We start from the raw sequence: 18510 nt of genomic DNA, 5'->3' as shown, positions 1-18510 counted from the left end.
AGGTTGGGCAGGAATATGGTTTGACTTACAAGTTTGTTATCTGTTGTCAGATGGTTGAGATGAAGATGAAGAGGTTACTCACAGCCCCACCACTTATGACTCCACCACCCCCAGAGAGGCTGCTGAAAAATGTCGCCTGGCTGCAGGGGGATGAGACCCTCATCAAATACATCAGGGTAAGCTATTAATACTCCCTCATAAAATATTTTAGGCTAAGTGAACACTCCCTCATCAAATACATCACAGCAAGCTGGCACTCCCTCATCAGATACACCCGGGTAGGCTACATGCATTGATACTCCCTCATAAAATACATCACAGCAAGCTGGCACTCCCTCATCAGATACGTCACGGCAAGCTGGCACTCCCTCACCAAATACACCTGGGCAAACTACATGTATTGATACTTCCTCATAAAATACACCACAGCAAGCTGGCACTCCCTCATCAAATACATCACAGCAAGCTGGCATTCCCTCATCCAGTACATCACCGTAAGCTGGCACTCCCTCATCAAATACACCCTGGTAAGCTACATGTATTGATACTCCCTTATCAAATACACCAGGGTAAGCTACATGTATTGATACTCCCTCATAAATTACATCACAGCAAGCTGGCACTCCCTCATCAAATACATCACAGCAAGCTGGCACTCCCTCATCAGATACGTCACGGCAAGCTGGCACTCCCTCATCAAATACACCTGGGCAAACTACATGTATTGATACTTCCTCATAAAATACACCACAGCAAGCTGGCACTCCCTCATCAAATACATCACAGCAAGCTGGCATTCCCTCATCCAGTACATCACCGTAAGCTGGCACTCCCTCATCAAATACACCAGGGTAAGCTACATGTATTGATACTCCCTTATCAAATACACCAGGGTAAGCTACATGTAATGATACTCCCTCATAAATTACATCACAGCAAGCTGGCACTCCCTCATCAAATACATCACAGCAAGCTAACACTCCCTCATAAATTACATCACAGCAAGCTGGCACTCCCTCATCAAATACATCACAGCAAGCTAACACTCCCTCATAAATTACATCACAGTAAGCTGGCATTCCCTCATCAAATACATCACAGCAAGCTAACACTCCCTCGTCAAATACAACAGGGTAAGCTATTAATACTCCCTCATCAAATGCATCACAGCAAGCTGGCATTCCCTTATCAAATACATCACAGCAGGCTAACACTCCCTCATCAAATACATCACAGCAAGCTAGCATTCTCTCATCAAATACATCACAGCAAGCTAACAATCCCTCATCAAATACAACAGGGTAAGCTATTAATACTCCCTCATCAAATACATCAGAGCAAGCTGACACTCCCTCATCAAATACATCACAGCAGGCTAACACTCCCTCATCAAATACATCACAGCAAGCTGGCATTCCCTCATCAAATACATCACAGCAAGCTAACACTCCCTCATCAAATACAACAGGGTAAGCTATTAATACTCCCTCATCAAATACATCACAGCAAGCTGGCATTCCCTCATCAAATACATCACAGCAAGCTAACACTCCCTCATCAAATACAACAGGGTAAGCTATTAATACTCCCTCATCAAATACATCACAGCAAGCTAGCATTCTCTCATCAAATACATCACAGCAAGCTAACACTCCCTCATCAAATACAACAGGGTAAGCTATTAATACTCCCTCATCAAATACATCACAGCAAGCTGGCATTCCCTCATCAAATACATCACAGCAAGCTAACACTCCCTCATCAAATACATCACAGCAAGCTAGCATTCCCTCATCAAATACATCGCAGCAAGCTAACACTCCCTCATCAAATACAACAGGGTAAGCTATTAATGTTCCCTCATCAAATGCATCACAGCAAGCTGGCATTCCCTCATCAAATACATCGCAGCAAGCTAACACTCCCTCATCAAATACATCACAGCAAGCTGGCATTCCCTCATCAAATACATCACAGCAAGCTAACACTCCCTCATCAAATACAACAGGGTAAGCTATTAATACTCCCCCATCAAATGCATCACAGCAAGCTGGCATTCCCTCATCAAATACATCACAGCAGGCTAACACTCCCTCATCAAATGCATCGCAGCAAGCTAACACTCCCTCATCAGATACATCACAGCAAGCTAACACTCCCTCATCAGATATAGCACTGTACGCCGTTAATACTCCCTCATCAAATACATCACAGCAAGCTGGCATTCCCTCATCAAATACATCACAGCAGGCTAACACTCCCTCATCAAATGCATCGCAGCAAGCTAACACTCCCTCATCAGATACATCGCAGCAAGCTAACACTCCCTCATCAAATACATCACAGCAAGCTGGCATTCCGTCATCAAATACATCACAGCACGCTAACACTCCCTCATCAAATACATCGCAGCAAGCTAACACTCCCTCATCAGATATAGCACTGTACGCCGTTAATACTCCCTCATCAAATACATCACAGCAAGCTGGCATTCCGTCATCAAATACATCACAGCACGCTAACACTCCCTCATCAAATGCATCGCAGCAAGCTAACACTCCCTCATCAGATATAGCACTGTACGCCGTTAATACTCCCTCATCAAATACATCACAGCAAGCTGGCATTCCCTCATCAAATACATCACAGCAGGCTAACACTCCCTCATCAAATGCATCGCAGCAAGCTAACACTCCCTCATCAGATACATCGCAGCAAGCTAACACTCCCTCATCAAATACATCACAGCAAGCTGGCATTCCGTCATCAAATACATCACAGCACGCTAACACTCCCTCATCAAATACATCGCAGCAAGCTAACACTCCCTCATCAGATATAGCAGGGTACGCTGTTAATACTCCCTCATCAATACATCACAGCAAGCTGGCATTCCCTCATCAAATACATCACAGCCAGCTGGCACTCCCTCATCAGATACATCACTGATGGCTTTAACCGGTAGAGTACATGCACATGTATTGTTTTTGCAATACTTGCAGAATGCTTGGTTAATTGATTGGTGTTTAGGGCCATATTCACAGCAAAAGTTTTTCTCTTTTGCAAGGATCATCAGTTTTATGGGTGCAGGGATTAATACATGTCGATTTTAGACCTCGATATTTGGTGGAATAATGCAATGATAAACACTCAGTTTTGTGTTTTTCTAGTACAAATACTCAATTTTTTGGATAAAAACAATTTAATTTGAAAATATTTGTGTAGCATTGAGCAGTTGACTGCGATCATCAACGGATGCATCCGTGAAAAATAGATAATGCCATGAAAACTTAGGTGGATATTTATTTATTTATTTGATTGGTGTTTTACGCCGTACTCAAGAGTATTTCACTTATACGACAACGGCCATCATTATGATAGGAGGAAACCGGACAGAGCCTGGTGGAACTTTGGTTAATGAAAAATGTATCCTTTTACTGTTACATTGTAAACTGATTTGGAAAATGCACCTACTTCCCTCTTCCTGAAGCATAAGTGTATTTACAGATAATGTATATAAATTAGGTCAAAGCTAATCATTGAACTGAGTCGAGGCTCCTTTGGCTTTTCTGAAAAGACAGGTTCATTACTTTTAGTATATTCAGAGTAACAGATTTGTTTTTTGCATATGTTGTTTGTTTACTTTTAATATAATGTTTGTTACACTGCAGTTCCTTTTTTCTTTTAATATAATAACCGACAACTGAACATAGATGTTTTATAACTGTTTATAACTATTATATATCCCTGATCATTATAAGTCCTGTCTTTGATTTTTGCTCATGTTGTTTATTTGTTACTTAATATTTCTTTCTTTCTTTCTTTCTTTTAATATAACAAACATACATCGTTTATAACTGTTTCACCTCTAATCTACATGGGATAAGCCTTATCTCTATTTCAAACATGTTCACTTTTGATATACTCTTTGTGAGTTCCTTTCTTTTCATTGATATAATGATGTATATCTATGACCAGGATAATTTAATATACTTGTAATACTATATGTACACATATGTGTCAACAGTAAAATCATGATCAGAAATGAACCTCAAATGAAATTAAACTTTGTATATATACTTCATATATACTTTCACGTTCACAAAATTACCAGTCGCTTAAGTGGAATTAAACTCAATACCAGGTTATGGTCAGCGTTTTAAATATAAATGAACTCAGTCTGGACCTGAAAAAAACTCCATTTTGAGGTTCTGGTTGTTAAAATTTGAGACACACCCTCCTCTTATTTCCATTGAATCTGCCTCCATTATCAGTCACATTGACCTATTCAGTGCACCCAAATATCTACTTTCCTTTAGCTTATACTTCCTAGTGTCCAAGTTATACATTCCTGTGGCTGTTCCACACAAGTAGACCTATATGGTGCTTCAGTACTAAAGTAGAAGGATAAACCAGTGAATTACATTGTTACATCGTTTTGACAAATCATTTTTGACATTATCAAAAAGGAAACGAAGGAGAATTATATGCACAGCCCCCTCGCCTTACCTTCCACCTCTGCCTACCCTCTCTTACCCTACTCCATCTCTCAATGCGGGATGACCTGAAGTGCTGTCTTATTGATTTAATGTGAGCTACATTGATGAATTGTTTTTTGTTTGTTATTTCAGGAGCGAGCTGTCATGGTGAACTTTAGTTACGGTGATGTGATCATGCGGCGAGGAGATTTCACCGAAGGGATCTACATCCTTGTCTGTGGCTTAGTTAGGGTACGGTATTAAACGATTACAAGAACTCATGAATGAGGTACCTACTACAGTATCACCTCACTATAGCACCCAGCATGGGGGACAGGTTCCTGAGCGCATTATAGGCTACCTATCGCTATGATGAAATGACCTTGGGATCCAGTATATACAATAGGGTTACATGTACAGTCTATATTATAGGCTATGATTTTGACATTGAACGAAGTTTTAGATGCATTGTTATTGTTAATTAGTTTACTATTAAGTTAAACGCCTGAGATTTTTTGTTTCCTGAAGATTCAACTAGTATTCTACGGTACACAAGTTTTCACATACAGACCACAAATATCTCAGCACTGTTCTATGAGTCATCCTACGGAGCTAGCCTCGCATCACCCAATCACGGGCCCGAGCTGATCTACAGAACTGGGTGCATGTTAAACATTTCCACAAGCTGCATGAATTCAAGTAACGTAGTTTCATCCACTTCATTTTTAAATAGAAACAGCTACAGTGCATTTGGTATCCAATTCGTCCATGTCTGCTCGTATCAGAAGTAACTCCTGGAACTTAGATTCCACAGATTCAAAATTCTATTTTAATGTATATCATGCTAAATCAATGTATTAAATAAAGAAAGAGGAAAACATTAGGAAGCCATTCTCAAATGTTTGAGTGAGCTCATCTCAGCTCTCACATGTCAGTTTGCTGGTAAGCCAAATCTCACTCCCTACAGTTTCACACCTTGTTTTATAGCCATTCAATAAGCTGATTAAAGCTATATTAATCCCTTTATGAGGTATGCCTGTCACAGTGAGCAAATTGTGTTCTTATTGCTGACGAGGCCAAACACGCAGAAGTAATGCTGCAACAACAACATCACACGCATGTGCGTTTGGAATTCAACTCAGTCGCAAGGAAATGTAACCAGGTATAACCTCTTGCATTATTCCATTAGAAAAATTCATTTCATTTCGATTACACTCATGTGATGTTCAAAAGCTTAAGCATAAAATATCAAATAACGCATGGATCAGACACTAACTGTAGGAAATGAAGCAAATGATGCTGCATTATTTACATATGCTTTCAAACATATGTGAAAAATTTTGATCCATTTATGGTTTCAGCCGTTCTCACATGAAAGTAGACCGCATGTTTTGGGGGGACAAGATTTGGGTCACGTGATATCAAGGCATCCTAGGGCGAGGCTTCACTGTACTGGCAATCATCTTACCTTCTACATTGTACTTGTTGTATGTGCACCTCCTGTGTTTGTTGTGGTTCATGTGGCATGGTTGTCATCGACTGTCACTTTCCCCATATACAGTGTGTATGTAGATGCTACACATCGAGCAACAATTGTTGTGTTTGCAGATGGAATCCCCTCAAAATCTGACCTCAGATGTGACCGATAAAGGCTCTGCCGTCATGAATGTTGATTACCTGTCTGCAGGAAATGTGCTCGGGGAAATTGGCCTTCTGACTCGCCATGAACGTCATGTTACCATATGGTGTGAAACAACAGTTCAGGTGAGCGTATGAAGTACCTTGATTCCAGTAATACTTAAACAGTTTTCCCTGCAGAAATGGTTGATTTTAAGATTAGAACTGTAATGAAATTTGACTTTGCAGATTTGCATTGAGAAATCAGGGCCATCAGATTTGCACATAGACATCAGGGCTACCAGATTGGTGGTGTAGTCATAGATATGTCAGGACTAACTGATGGATATATAAACATCAGGGCTACCAGATTGGCATGTAAACATCAGGGCTACCAGATTGGCATGTAAACATCAGGGTTTCCAGATTGGTACATAAACATCAGGTCTACCAGATTGGAATATAATCATCAGGGCTTCCAGATTCGTACATAAACATAAGGGCTACCAGGTTGGCATATAAACATCAGGGCTACCAGGTTGGCATGTAAACATCAGGGCTACCAGGTTGGCATATAAACGTTAGGGCTGCCAGATTGGCATATAAACATCAGGGCTACCAGATTTGTACATAACATCAGGGCTACCAGGTTGGCATATAAACATCAGGGCTACCAGGTTGTCATGTAAACATCAGGGCTACCAGGTTGGCATATAAACATTAGGGCTGCCAGATTGGCATATAAACATCAGGGCTATCAGATTGGTACATAAACATCAGGGCTACCAGATTGGCATGTAAACATCAGGGCTACTAGGTTGGCATATAAACATCAGAGCTACTAGGTTGACATATAAACAACAGGGGTACTAGGTTGGCATATAAACATCAGGGCTACTAGGTTGGCATATAAACATCGGAGATTGGCTAGCGCACTAGCGCAGCTTAATGATCCAGAAACCTCTCACCAGTGCGGTCGCTGTGAGTTCAAGTCCAGCTCATGCTGGCTCCCTCTCCGGCCGTAAGTGGGAAGGTCTTGCAGCAACCTGCGGATGATTGTGGGTTTCCTCCCACAATAATGCTAGCCACAGTCATATAAGTGGAATTTTCTTCAGTACGGTGAGAAAGAGCAGTCAAATGAATAAATAAATAAATAAACATCAGGGCTACCAGACTGACGTAGAAACATTAGGGCTACCACACTGACATATAAACATCAGGGCCACCAGTTTGACGTATAAACGTCATGGCTACCAGATTGACATATAAATATCAGGGTTACCAGATTGGCATAAAAACATCAGGGCTACCAGTTTGACATGTGAAGGGTACTAGATTGACATATACACTTCAGAGCTACCAGATTGGCAAATGTATATCAGGTCTAAGAGACAGCCAAGTAAACATCCGCGCTTAACTGACTGCACGTAAATGTTAAAGCTACCAGATTGGCAAATAAACATTAGGATTACTTGATGGACAAATAAACATCAGGACGAACTGACTGGCACATAAACATCGGGGCTAACTGATTGGCAAGTAAGCATGAGGGTTAAGTGTAGCAGACTGCATGGCCTGTATATAAATACATTTAATAATGTCATGTACCATTGATGTAATGTAGTTCTGTATAATGGTAAGTAGTAAGGAGATATAGCTGTTGGGGTAGGGATAAGAAACTAAGTTAGAGCGTTCTAGTTGACATATAAACATTATTTGTATCGATTTCTTGTGGTTATCAGCATCAGGATGTATTGGAAATACCCCCAACATCTGTCAGGTGCGTACATGTTCTGGTAGCATGAAATGTGAATCCCGGGAACAAAAATTGAGGAGTACTGGTGCATGTTTGTGACTAAGGGCAGTTTTGACAGTAAGGGCTGAGGACAAGCAGAATATGAATTGCCTGTAGTACAAACATTTTTAAGTGTTGATTTTAATCCATCTTAGGAGCCTCCGTGGCTCAGTTGGTTAGCGCGCTAGCGCAGCATGATGACACAGCGGTCGCTATGAGTTCAAGTCCAGCTCATGTTGGCTTCCTCTCTGGCCGTAAGTGGGAAGGTCTGTCAGCAACCTGCGGATGGTCGTGGGTTTCCCCCGGGCTCTGAACAGTTTCCACCCACCATAATGCTGGCCGCCGTCGTATAAGTAAAATATTCTTGAGTACGGCATAAAACACCAATCAAATAAATAAATAAATAAATAATCCATCTTACAACAGTGTCAAACTTGTTAATACAAAGTAATCTTTCTGTACTGTTACCCTGTTTCATGTAGTGCCTTTTGTTTCTTCTTTTCACTTACCACAGGCATTTTTTGTGAGTAAGGCTGACATGTTGGAGGCGTTTGTGGAGTTTCAGGACAAAGAGCCATCCCTGGAGTATTGCCTGTGGAGAGTGTGTGCTATAAGAATAGCCACGGGTGTCCTACTGGAACAGCCAGCTTACTACGTAAGCCCACCTAATACAAGGGTCCACTCCTGCATAATATGTCTGTTCTGGCTCTCTTATCCATTCATGTGCAATAGGTTTGAATAGATTATTCAAAGTCTGAAAAGGTACAGATTTTAATACCGTCATGTCGACCATTTTTTACTTTTAGCTTGCTGTCATTTTAATTTGAAAATAAAGCTGTGGCTTTTCAGTGAGAGTTGCATGTCTAATCTTTTGTGATGACTAAGTTAGGTTTCAGCATTGCATTCCATTCAGCAATGCAGATCCAAGTACGCTTACATTGAGAGTTGAACAGAGATGATATAAATTCTGTCCCTCACGCTCACTGCTCTAGAACCTTTTAAATGGTGACAAGAAACAGTCAGTGTTCCTCGACTGTGCAGTTCTTTTGAAGCACATTTGTCTTTCACCAATATGGTGTGCATATTTTGCATATTTTGTGGAAAAGTTACCAGTGGTATGCAGGGCAGGCACTCCAGCGTCCTCCAATCAATAAACTGATTGCCATCCAAGAAATGAAAATTTTTGAGAATCGAGTTGAGCCGCAATCAAAAAACATATGTACATATATATAGGTGTTAAAGGAGGATTTTTCTGATGTGAAGAGGTGATAGTAATACAAACAAATGAGCCTTCTCAACTTGCCACATATTTGTATTCTCACTGCAGTCTCGAACATCCTATTCTTATCAATGAAGTTTATATATTTGTACTTATATGCAGGGCTGCATCAGTCATCCTGGTGGTTTACGTCTTTTTTTTCTATCTCTAATTAGGGGCTGTCCAAGGACAAGGTTCAGATGCATCTTGAACCATCATATTTAGTGAATACAGCTGGCTTGGATACCTTTACAGTAGATTCATCCATGGTAGACATTATCCTAATCTATGGTGAGAACATACCTACTTTCCAACTACAATGTTGTGTAGTTCATAGCTGGCCAGTTTGGTTTTATAATGAACGCCTGTAGTGGATTTTTGACAAAGTATGTTTTATCTGTGGCACAAAAGTCGCAATGTTTACCCGACACTTTAGTTTGAATTCTTGTGTGTCACATCGTTAAAAAACAGCAGGTTCATGTTACAACAGTTGGAGTCGATCACGTTTATTTCATGGAATTTTTCACTAACAAATCACCCTGCTGGATGGACTGTAGTACAGAAGGGTGAGCTGAAAAAATGAAGTCACATGTGATGGACTGTTTTTGCTTCATACAGGTTAATATATCTGTGTTTAATGGTTTGCCAGTTTCATATTAAATTCTCGAAATACCTGGTATCATGTTCATCTGATGTAGTGTAGCCGATTTTGGGGCTTTCTCCGCTCCTTCAGGTGAACCTCTTCATACATCCTGTCAGTGTCTGTTACAAATACAGTGCATGTCATTAAATGCTTCCTTGCTGTTGATTGATATTAGGTGTATCTTATTTATTTATTTATCTATCTATTATTTTATGCGTTTTAAGCTGCACTCAATAATATTTCACTTAAAGGACAGTAATATGGTGGGAGAAAACCAGGCAGAGAACGGTGGGAGAAACCCAAAACCATCCAACCCTCCTGATCATTACTACAGATTTACAGATTTCCACCCTATAAAGATTATATTTTGTGTCATATCCTGAGACACGCAGTAACTATTACTTATTAACGTGATGTTGAACTCTCTGAACTTTTCATATTCAGGAACAGTGAAAGATGTCTATACGAAAGAGATATATGTAGGACCATATTACATCCCATGGACAGCAACAGAATTGGAGTTTGTGGTAAGTACCCATTTACAGGTTTACACGATGACTGAAGTTATATGATGTTCAACATTAAATGACTTAAAGAAACATTTGCCTCAACACTTTAAATAATTAATAGAATCAACTCCAATCTGGATAAAGTTTCACACATGTACATAACAGTATTAAGTTTACCGGTGAACAAAGCCATGAAGAGCCCTGAGGAGACTTTTCCTTGCCCTCTATCTTATAAGGCTTTTCTGCCTCCACCCACAAGACTGACTGCAGTGGTATGTTTCCTCGCAAGATGACCCCATGACTTAAAAGAAAAAACACATTTATGCAACCTATGCCTTAAAGTAGAAGAAAACTTTAAAAAATGACACTAAAGGCTGAAAAGAGTACATCTCATGGTGACTGCTGCATAATGTTGCGATCTTTCCTCACCATACAAGTAAAGCCTGAAAACGGCAGAGCTGACATAAATCACTGAGTCCATCGCGTCCTCCATCTTTAACACCCTGTAATTTAAGCTGGGGGTGTGTTACCTCTCAGCCAATGAGAGTCGTTAAAACTGCCGGCTTGTTCGTGTAAACTCGGAACCTACATCCAACTTTGCGGTTTCCCGATCATCAAGAGGAAAGAAAACAAACGGTACTGTTGGCTACTTTCTGGGAAGAAGGAAATGTACAAACTGCACTTCGGCGGTTTCCGAAAGCAATTCTCTTCCAAACACGGAAGACTTCAGGACTAGTTCTTAGGCAAAATGGAGTCGTTCACAGTGGATTTAGGCGCTGACTTTATTTATAATTTATCAACTTGAGGTAAATATTAGAATTTTTTTATGGCATGCACCTGCAAGGAAATGCATACTCCTTTCAGTGGTATTTGTTTGATATTTAAACTTTTTGCTCTTTTAAATGCAAGAGCTATATTTAAGGTTAAATAAAGCATCTCATTTTTCTGCCAGTGGTGCTTATTTGAGTATTTAATGATTAAACATCAAAAGGCTTAGAAATCTCCTTAGAAATCAAAGGTCACACAAGCACCTTTGATTTTACTTACTATTTATGTAGTAAATTTGTCAAAAATATATGCCTCCTAATTTTCGCATGGTACAGTGCCATATTACCACATGTAGCTTGCACTTTTCTCTACGACATATCAAAAAATCAACCTAGCATGACCGCCATTTTTTGAACTGTGATTGCTGGATTTTAGTTTAGTCATAGCATTTTGTCTCCTTGATAACCTCCAGAGGTTTAGGAAGTTACACTGGCAAAAAAGTGTTCAGTTCTATCCAACCAAAAAAATTCTTATAGACTTCAACTAGGTGCAAACGAACAGTGCAGAGATTTATAGTGCGTCAACAACCTAAAATGTCTATGTGGCAGTATTACCCAATCATTGCTTCTTTGCTCTTCAGTTCGGAGGCAAATATTGGACCCAGTTCCTTGAATTGTGAATGTGTAACCTTTTCAGAATTTCACAGACTTTAAAATGCATGATTATCATGATAACTGAGACTGGAAATGCACGTTAATCTTATGGTAGCTGTAAAACTTTAAGCACATTGATGTCACAATGAGTATTCAAAAGTAGGAAAGGAGGCTTTTCTTTGGACAAGCATAAAACATGGCGTGACTTTCAGTGGGCCCTGAATCGCTGGTTTTTGTAGAAAATGATGAGGTTTAAAACAGCTATTTCCTCACAAAAAATCTAAAACAAATAGAATGCCACACAGTTTGTACAGCTCTTTCATTTAAAGTAGAGGTTGTATAAATGTGTTTTTTCTTCTAACTGAAGAGCTACAATAGAGGCATTCTTTACAGTTACACAACTCAGTAGCAATGTCAAAGTATGTGAAAGATGTTTGAGTATGGCATTAAGCAACAACAAAATAAATAAGTAAATATTTGACCTTATTGGTCAAGGACTTAAATCATCTTTTCATGAAACGGCTTGGCAACTTATACTCTGTCAAGTCCAGCACCACAAACCATTGGCTCCAAAACTTGAACGCTATAGTCATTGGTAGTGTACAAGTTAAGTTTCTCAAGTGTCAAGATGAGTGAAGTTATTTTTTGGTTTTTGCAGTCAGATGATATCAAGCCTGTTATATTAGTGGTACCTGGAGACGAAGCTAGCAAGAACATAAACACAGCCAAGGACCATAGTAATGTGCCACAGAAACAGACGAAAGCAGCCAACAGTGGACTTTGTCTTTTGCATGCATCCAAACTAAAACTGGAAGAAAGAAATGTTAGTGCTAAAACATGTGGGATCGATATAGCAAAATGGCTCACACTTTAACTTAGGCCTAATTTAATACTACTATAGCATTATAAATTTGAAAAAAAGTAGAATATTGTCGCAATTCGGATTAAAGAGTGTGACTATGGATGGTGCATTTTAAAGAAAATGGTTTAATCATCAGAATGTGTTGTCTCACTTTGTTTATCAGTGTTGTAACAATATTGGAAATCTTGTGTATTAGTTTAAGCAGCAGTATTTGTGGGAGGTGAGTTTTTTTTTGTGGGTTTTGACTTGTACTGGTTATTTCCGCAGAAGAAGAATGATTCCAAGACGCAGGAAGAAGAAGAAGGCGCATTCACTGCAACACAACAGGAAGCTGACGCCATAGCAAAGTATGAATTAATTAGCACTTGATAATCATAAATCACTTTTCCATTTTATTTTCATCAGCACAAGAAAACTGAAGAGCATATTAACAGAATCCCGTGGAATATGCTGGCTTATCTGTGTGGTGGGTGTGGTGATCTGTCCTGGAACACATAATCCGTATACACCTACCTGACCATATAACTTCTAGTTTGAAAATAACCATAAAGCTGGTCATCGTGCTGTAGTATCTTATCTTTAAGAAAATTTCACTCAAATATATTAAAGTTAAAATGTGAAAAAAAAAATTTACATTTGTTGCAGGAAAGTCTCTGTTTCATCTTCCAGGCAGAATGAAAGTTGGACCATCGACCCTGAAAATACTTCCTCATCAGCAAGCAAGGATAAGAAAGATACTGATTCCAATGATAAGCCAATGGGTTGTCTCCATGGAACTAGTGAAAGTGAACACTCAGGGGGTTCCTTAAGACGAACTAAGCACATAGATAAGGAGTCTGTGTCCTTAAGTCCGTCTGTGGCCTGCATGGGCCCATCTGTGGCCTGCATGGGTACCACTGAAGCAAAGATATGTCTGCCCTCTGTTGACACACCTAGTGCCACCTCTGTATTAGACCGTTTAGAGAGCAAACAGCCTCCTCGACCTCCTATATTGCGCAATCGGACTCTCTCCGTAGATTATAACAGTGTTGGGCAGCGGGCTGACAGATTTAATTACCTCCAATAGCAACTGCCTTCATTTACACTTCTAACAGTCACTTTGACCTGAACATCTCATATTTAGTGATAAACAGAAACTGTTATGTAATTGATAGATAGAAACTATGCCTTAATAAACTGTCGTGTAATGATAGACCGAGACAGCACTTAATCTGTTACATAATGATAGTGAGAAACTGTGCATAGACTGTTACATAACGATAGACTGCTTAAACTGTTACATAATATTAGACGAAAGCTGTACTTAAACTGTTACATAATGATATACAGAAACTGCTTAAACTGTTACATAATATTGGACAAAAGCTGAGCTTAAACTGTTACATAATGATGGGCAGGAACTGCTTAAACTGTTACATGATAATAGACAGAGATTGTGCTTAAACTGTTACATAATGATAGAAGCTGTGCTTTATGTATGTAATGATAGATGAAACTGGCGTTCAAACTATTAGGTAATTATACATAGAAACAGTGCTTAAACTGAGGCGTTCAGCGCAAATCATTCATTTGTTCTGTGCTTCAGTTGTACAGTGTGTAGGTAGATTGTGGAGAGATAAGTCTGTATCTTTTTGGGAATGTATAACTGGAATGATGTCTTTGAGAGTCCCAGCGGTTTCTAAGGTGTTAGTGTTACATTTCACGTGAATAGCCCTTTTAATAAGACTATATCTTGTAAATAGAGCAAATATAGTTTACATGAAGTTTGTAAATGAAACCATCTTTTCTGTTTAAAAATATTGTAGAAGGCTACTTTGTAATATTTGATTACTTGTGTTCGAACATGGCTGGCCCTAATGAGCGAGATAATATTAATTTATTAAGAAATAAATGTTATAAAATTCCATGTTTTACCACCAGAAGATCGGTTGTAATATGATTTGTTCGATTTTTTTCCCCAAGTTTTTAATGTTTGTCATAATGAGGCTTCGATCTGTAAATATTAAATTTTCTTCTCTTTGCTAACAGCATTACAGTTATCAGTTTATAGAAAAAACCGTGAGGGATGAGGTCATAAACTATAGGAATGTCATCAGGCTGTCCTAATAACACATTTTGTCGTCCGACGAGATTTGCTGTAAGGAAAGTCACGTGGAGCATAAATCCTAACGACATTTTGACACCAAGCGACATTTTGACACCGAGCGACATTTTGCTTGTACTAAAGCATTGACAGATAATTTTCACATCATTATACTTATCCGTTATATTTTTCATATTTATGTGTACATGTATAGTAACTGCATGTATGTTTTATAGCGTCATCAGTTAAGTTTGACTCCCTGGTAGACAGCCAGGAACTTTGAATTGTGTGTTAGACAGCAGATGTACATTTATTCCACAATACTTCTGTATAACAATATGATGACGTAGTTTACTGTACCAGGATCGAATATACATGTGTATTCTATATTGTCCCCATGTGTACAGGCTGACGGGGGTCCCGGGTTCAATCCTGAATCGAGTCATACAAAAGATTTAACGTCAACATATAATGTGACTGGGTGGACGCATGAGGAATTCGTGCACAGCGTTCCACTGAGACAGAACTATAAATATGCCAGCACTGGATCGTCTTATGACCGAACTAATCCCAGTTAAACAAACAAATCCCCGTGGGTTGTTCAAGATTGTCTGTAAATATATCACTATACACGCGGCTACGACCAGTAAGTCCTACCTTGACAATACCAATTATATCAAAAGATACAATGGCATTCAACAACTTGGGAAATGGTAGCTATAACTTGTGCAATCTCGGGTCAAGAACAAATCTTAATATAAGCCCAACGCAATCTTGGACATACAATAGTCTGTACTTAATATAGATTAACACAGACACCAAAAATCGGGTGAAAGTTATTCGACGTTAACAAAACAAAATGCGTTAGACATGAAAACTTTCTTTATGCTGTACACGTATATGGCTTTCCTGAGTAAATGTTGTCCATGGACAAAATGATGCTTTAATGCAAAGTTATGATACCGGCCAAGCAAATTGTAACAACCGTGGAAGCGAGCCGTGTGCCTATAGTTTCCTCGTACATGAATGCACTTGTTTATGCTGCTGTCTGGCTTATTGGAGTAGAAAACCAACTTAAGCTGTATTATGGACGTAAAGCTTTAACTGAAACACTTTCACAAAACCACGCCTTTCAGAGTACATCTCCGCCAGTCAAGTGAAATAAATCAGATACTCTACTCTATCATACCTTGGCTCGAGAAGATGTTCAGGGTATGGTATGTGTTGTATTCTTGACGTAAAGCCAAAGCCAGCCCATGACACTTTCACAAAATCACCACGTATCTAAGTATACTTTACGCTGTTTTCTGGACATTAAGATATGACACCTTTCAAAAAAGAACGTTAAGTGCTACATTCTGGACATAAAACCACAACTGGCACATGGCACACTCTCACAAAACCACGACCCGTCTTTCGCAACCCCTATTGAAATAAGTTACCCCTATTGAAGCAATTACTTCAATAGGGGTTGCAGTCGTAACCATTATTTCATTAGGGGTTGCAGTTGCGACGGCAACCCCTATTGAAGTAAAGAAGATTTATTTCAATGAGACACTTTTGCGCATATTCTACTCGCCATTTGAAATATTTTACACCTTTGTAATGTTATAGTTTCAAAGACATTATCTCTCTAATTGATAGAATATCGCGTGTTCAAAATATCAGAAACCGTTTTATTTTCTACAAATATTTTGAATTGTAGATGATTTTTCCACGACACGTTAGTGGCTTTGGGTAGGGGTGGCTTAAATAAACTGACAGCCAAAAGAAACTTTACGACTCCATGAGTTAAATTTAACCAGCCTTTTCAGCGCATTAATACCAAATTATTGCAGGAAAACATTGTACGAAGCATATTCCCATGTGCGACAAGCGCCATAGACACCCACACGAATTTGTTTTAAGACAACAAAGAAAGTTGAAAAATCACGTGACCCATTGATGGCCACAACTGCACTTGCAATAAGTGTGTAAAAACGTTGCACACACTGTGCTGGACTTGCACACTGACTAAAAACGACCAAAGTAATGCCTCGATTGACTCCAGAACAAACGTGAGAGGGCCCTGGGTATGGTGTCCATGGGAGCTACCCATACCCATATTGCAAGTTCCTTCGGCTGCTCTTGTGTAACTGTGTCAAACGATACAACGTTACAGACGGACATGGCAGAAATCGGACAGGCCAAGAACAGGCAGGCCTAGAGTAATAACGCCCAGAGAATACGGGTACCTGCGCACCTTACACCTGAGGAACCACTTCCTGACAGTGACGTTGTCGTCAATCATTGCCTTAGTTAACCCGGTCAGTCGGCAGACCGTGTCCAGGAGACTCGTGGCTCTCGGAATTTTGGCCTATCGACATTCAGAGGGTAGTTGTTGACAGCCGAACATCGCTGCTAGAGGTTGCGATGGGCTCGAATTGTGCGACGTGATTGGCAACGTGTTGTTTTCAGGGATGAAAGCCGTTTCTGCCTGTTCCGAGCGGATGGCAGACAGTGAATTCACCGTCGAAGAGGCGAACTAACGGTTGCATCATGCGTCCAGGAGGTGGTGGCGGCAGCGTGATGGTGTGGGGTGGGATGTGTGGAGAGGAACGGACACAACTGGCCATAATCTACGGGAACCTAACAGCTCAACAATACGTGGATGAAATTGTACGTCCTGTTGTCCTGTTATTCCTTCAACAGCAGCCATGTGGTGTCCTGTACCAGCATGACAACGCCAGACCCCATACAGCTCGAGTTGTGCAGAACGCCCTGGACGTCAACGTCTTGCTGTGGCCTGCGAGTTCCCCAGATATGTCCCCCCTAGAACACCTTAGGGATATCATGGGTCGTCGAGTAAGACAACGGCCACACCTTGCAGCCAACCAAGAAGAACTAGCGTTCGCTCTCCAAGATAAATGGCAACGAATCCCATGTCATCTCATCAAACGACTGACTTTCTATGCGTCGGAGAGTTTTTGCATGCATTGAAGCAAGGGGTACTTTATTGAGAACAAATAAAACGAATTAAAGAAACTGAATTTCACAGCGCTATTGACGCCTTTTAACCTCATGCTCATTTATACTTAACAATGAAGTTCAAAGGATTTGCATCGTTTGTACAGTATTTCTGCTATCAAGTCACCTTTTAATTAGCACAAATAAACAGTCATCACTGATGATGTTCACAAATTAGAAGAGATCATTAAAGAGATTCGCCTCATCAACAATCAAGAATAGTTATTTACACAGAATGCAACAGATAATCCATAATCGAATCTGAAGAGGGCCAAATTTGCAGTGGGAATCTCTGGAAAGCATAAGATCTACCGCAAGTCATTCAATGGGTATTAGAGGTCATTGGATATTAAAGTGGAAATTACTCTATGCTAAGGAGCAGACGATGGAAGGGCGAATATTGAATTTGTTCACTGATCGCATGCACCTCACTGGTTTACTCTTTAAAAAGACAGAAACAAGTGAGACCCAAGAAACAAAGATACCACATCTAAAAGTATTAAAAATGGTACCACATGTATGTGGACATCGCTATTACACAGCACAACTTTGTAATATTTTTCTGTTTCAAAAGAATTCGTATAAAAATACTTATCACCCTATATACCTAGCAATATTACAGTTTTACATAGTACTATCACGTAAAATGTTCAAACGAACATAACTTGGTGTCTAGTCGACTTATTTCAACAAGGGTCATAAATGTAAAACAAAGTGCTTATTGAAACAATTTTTCTTCAATAGGGGTTGCAGTCTCAACCACTAATGAAAAACTATTTCAGTAAGGGTTGCAGTTGCAACAATTATTGAAATATTATTTCATTAGGGGTTGCGACAC

The 18510-nt window shown here is 39.7% G+C and overlaps 1 protein-coding gene across 1 annotated transcript in view; it reads left to right on the top strand.

Annotated features, from left to right (window-relative positions):
- Window positions 1-14564, top strand: part of LOC135468408 (sperm-specific sodium:proton exchanger-like) — a 37875-nt gene extending 23311 nt beyond the window's left edge. Inside the window, 9 exon segments of the mRNA XM_064746654.1 lie at window positions 51-176; window positions 4632-4730; window positions 6087-6242; window positions 8405-8545; window positions 9325-9439; window positions 10236-10318; window positions 12380-12544; window positions 12851-12930; window positions 13253-14564. Of these exon segments, the coding sequence (XP_064602724.1) occupies window positions 51-176; window positions 4632-4730; window positions 6087-6242; window positions 8405-8545; window positions 9325-9439; window positions 10236-10318; window positions 12380-12544; window positions 12851-12930; window positions 13253-13649 (1362 nt within the window). The 3' untranslated portion in view covers window positions 13650-14564.
- Window positions 14565-18510: the final 3946 nt, after the last annotated feature.

The sequence above is a fragment of the Liolophura sinensis genome, chromosome 6 (assembly GCF_032854445.1).
Source record: "Liolophura sinensis isolate JHLJ2023 chromosome 6, CUHK_Ljap_v2, whole genome shotgun sequence".
NCBI classification, from domain to species: domain Eukaryota; kingdom Metazoa; phylum Mollusca; class Polyplacophora; order Chitonida; family Chitonidae; genus Liolophura; species Liolophura sinensis.
Note: the sequence above shows the minus strand (reverse complement) of the source record. Positions and strands in the feature narration are given on the sequence as shown.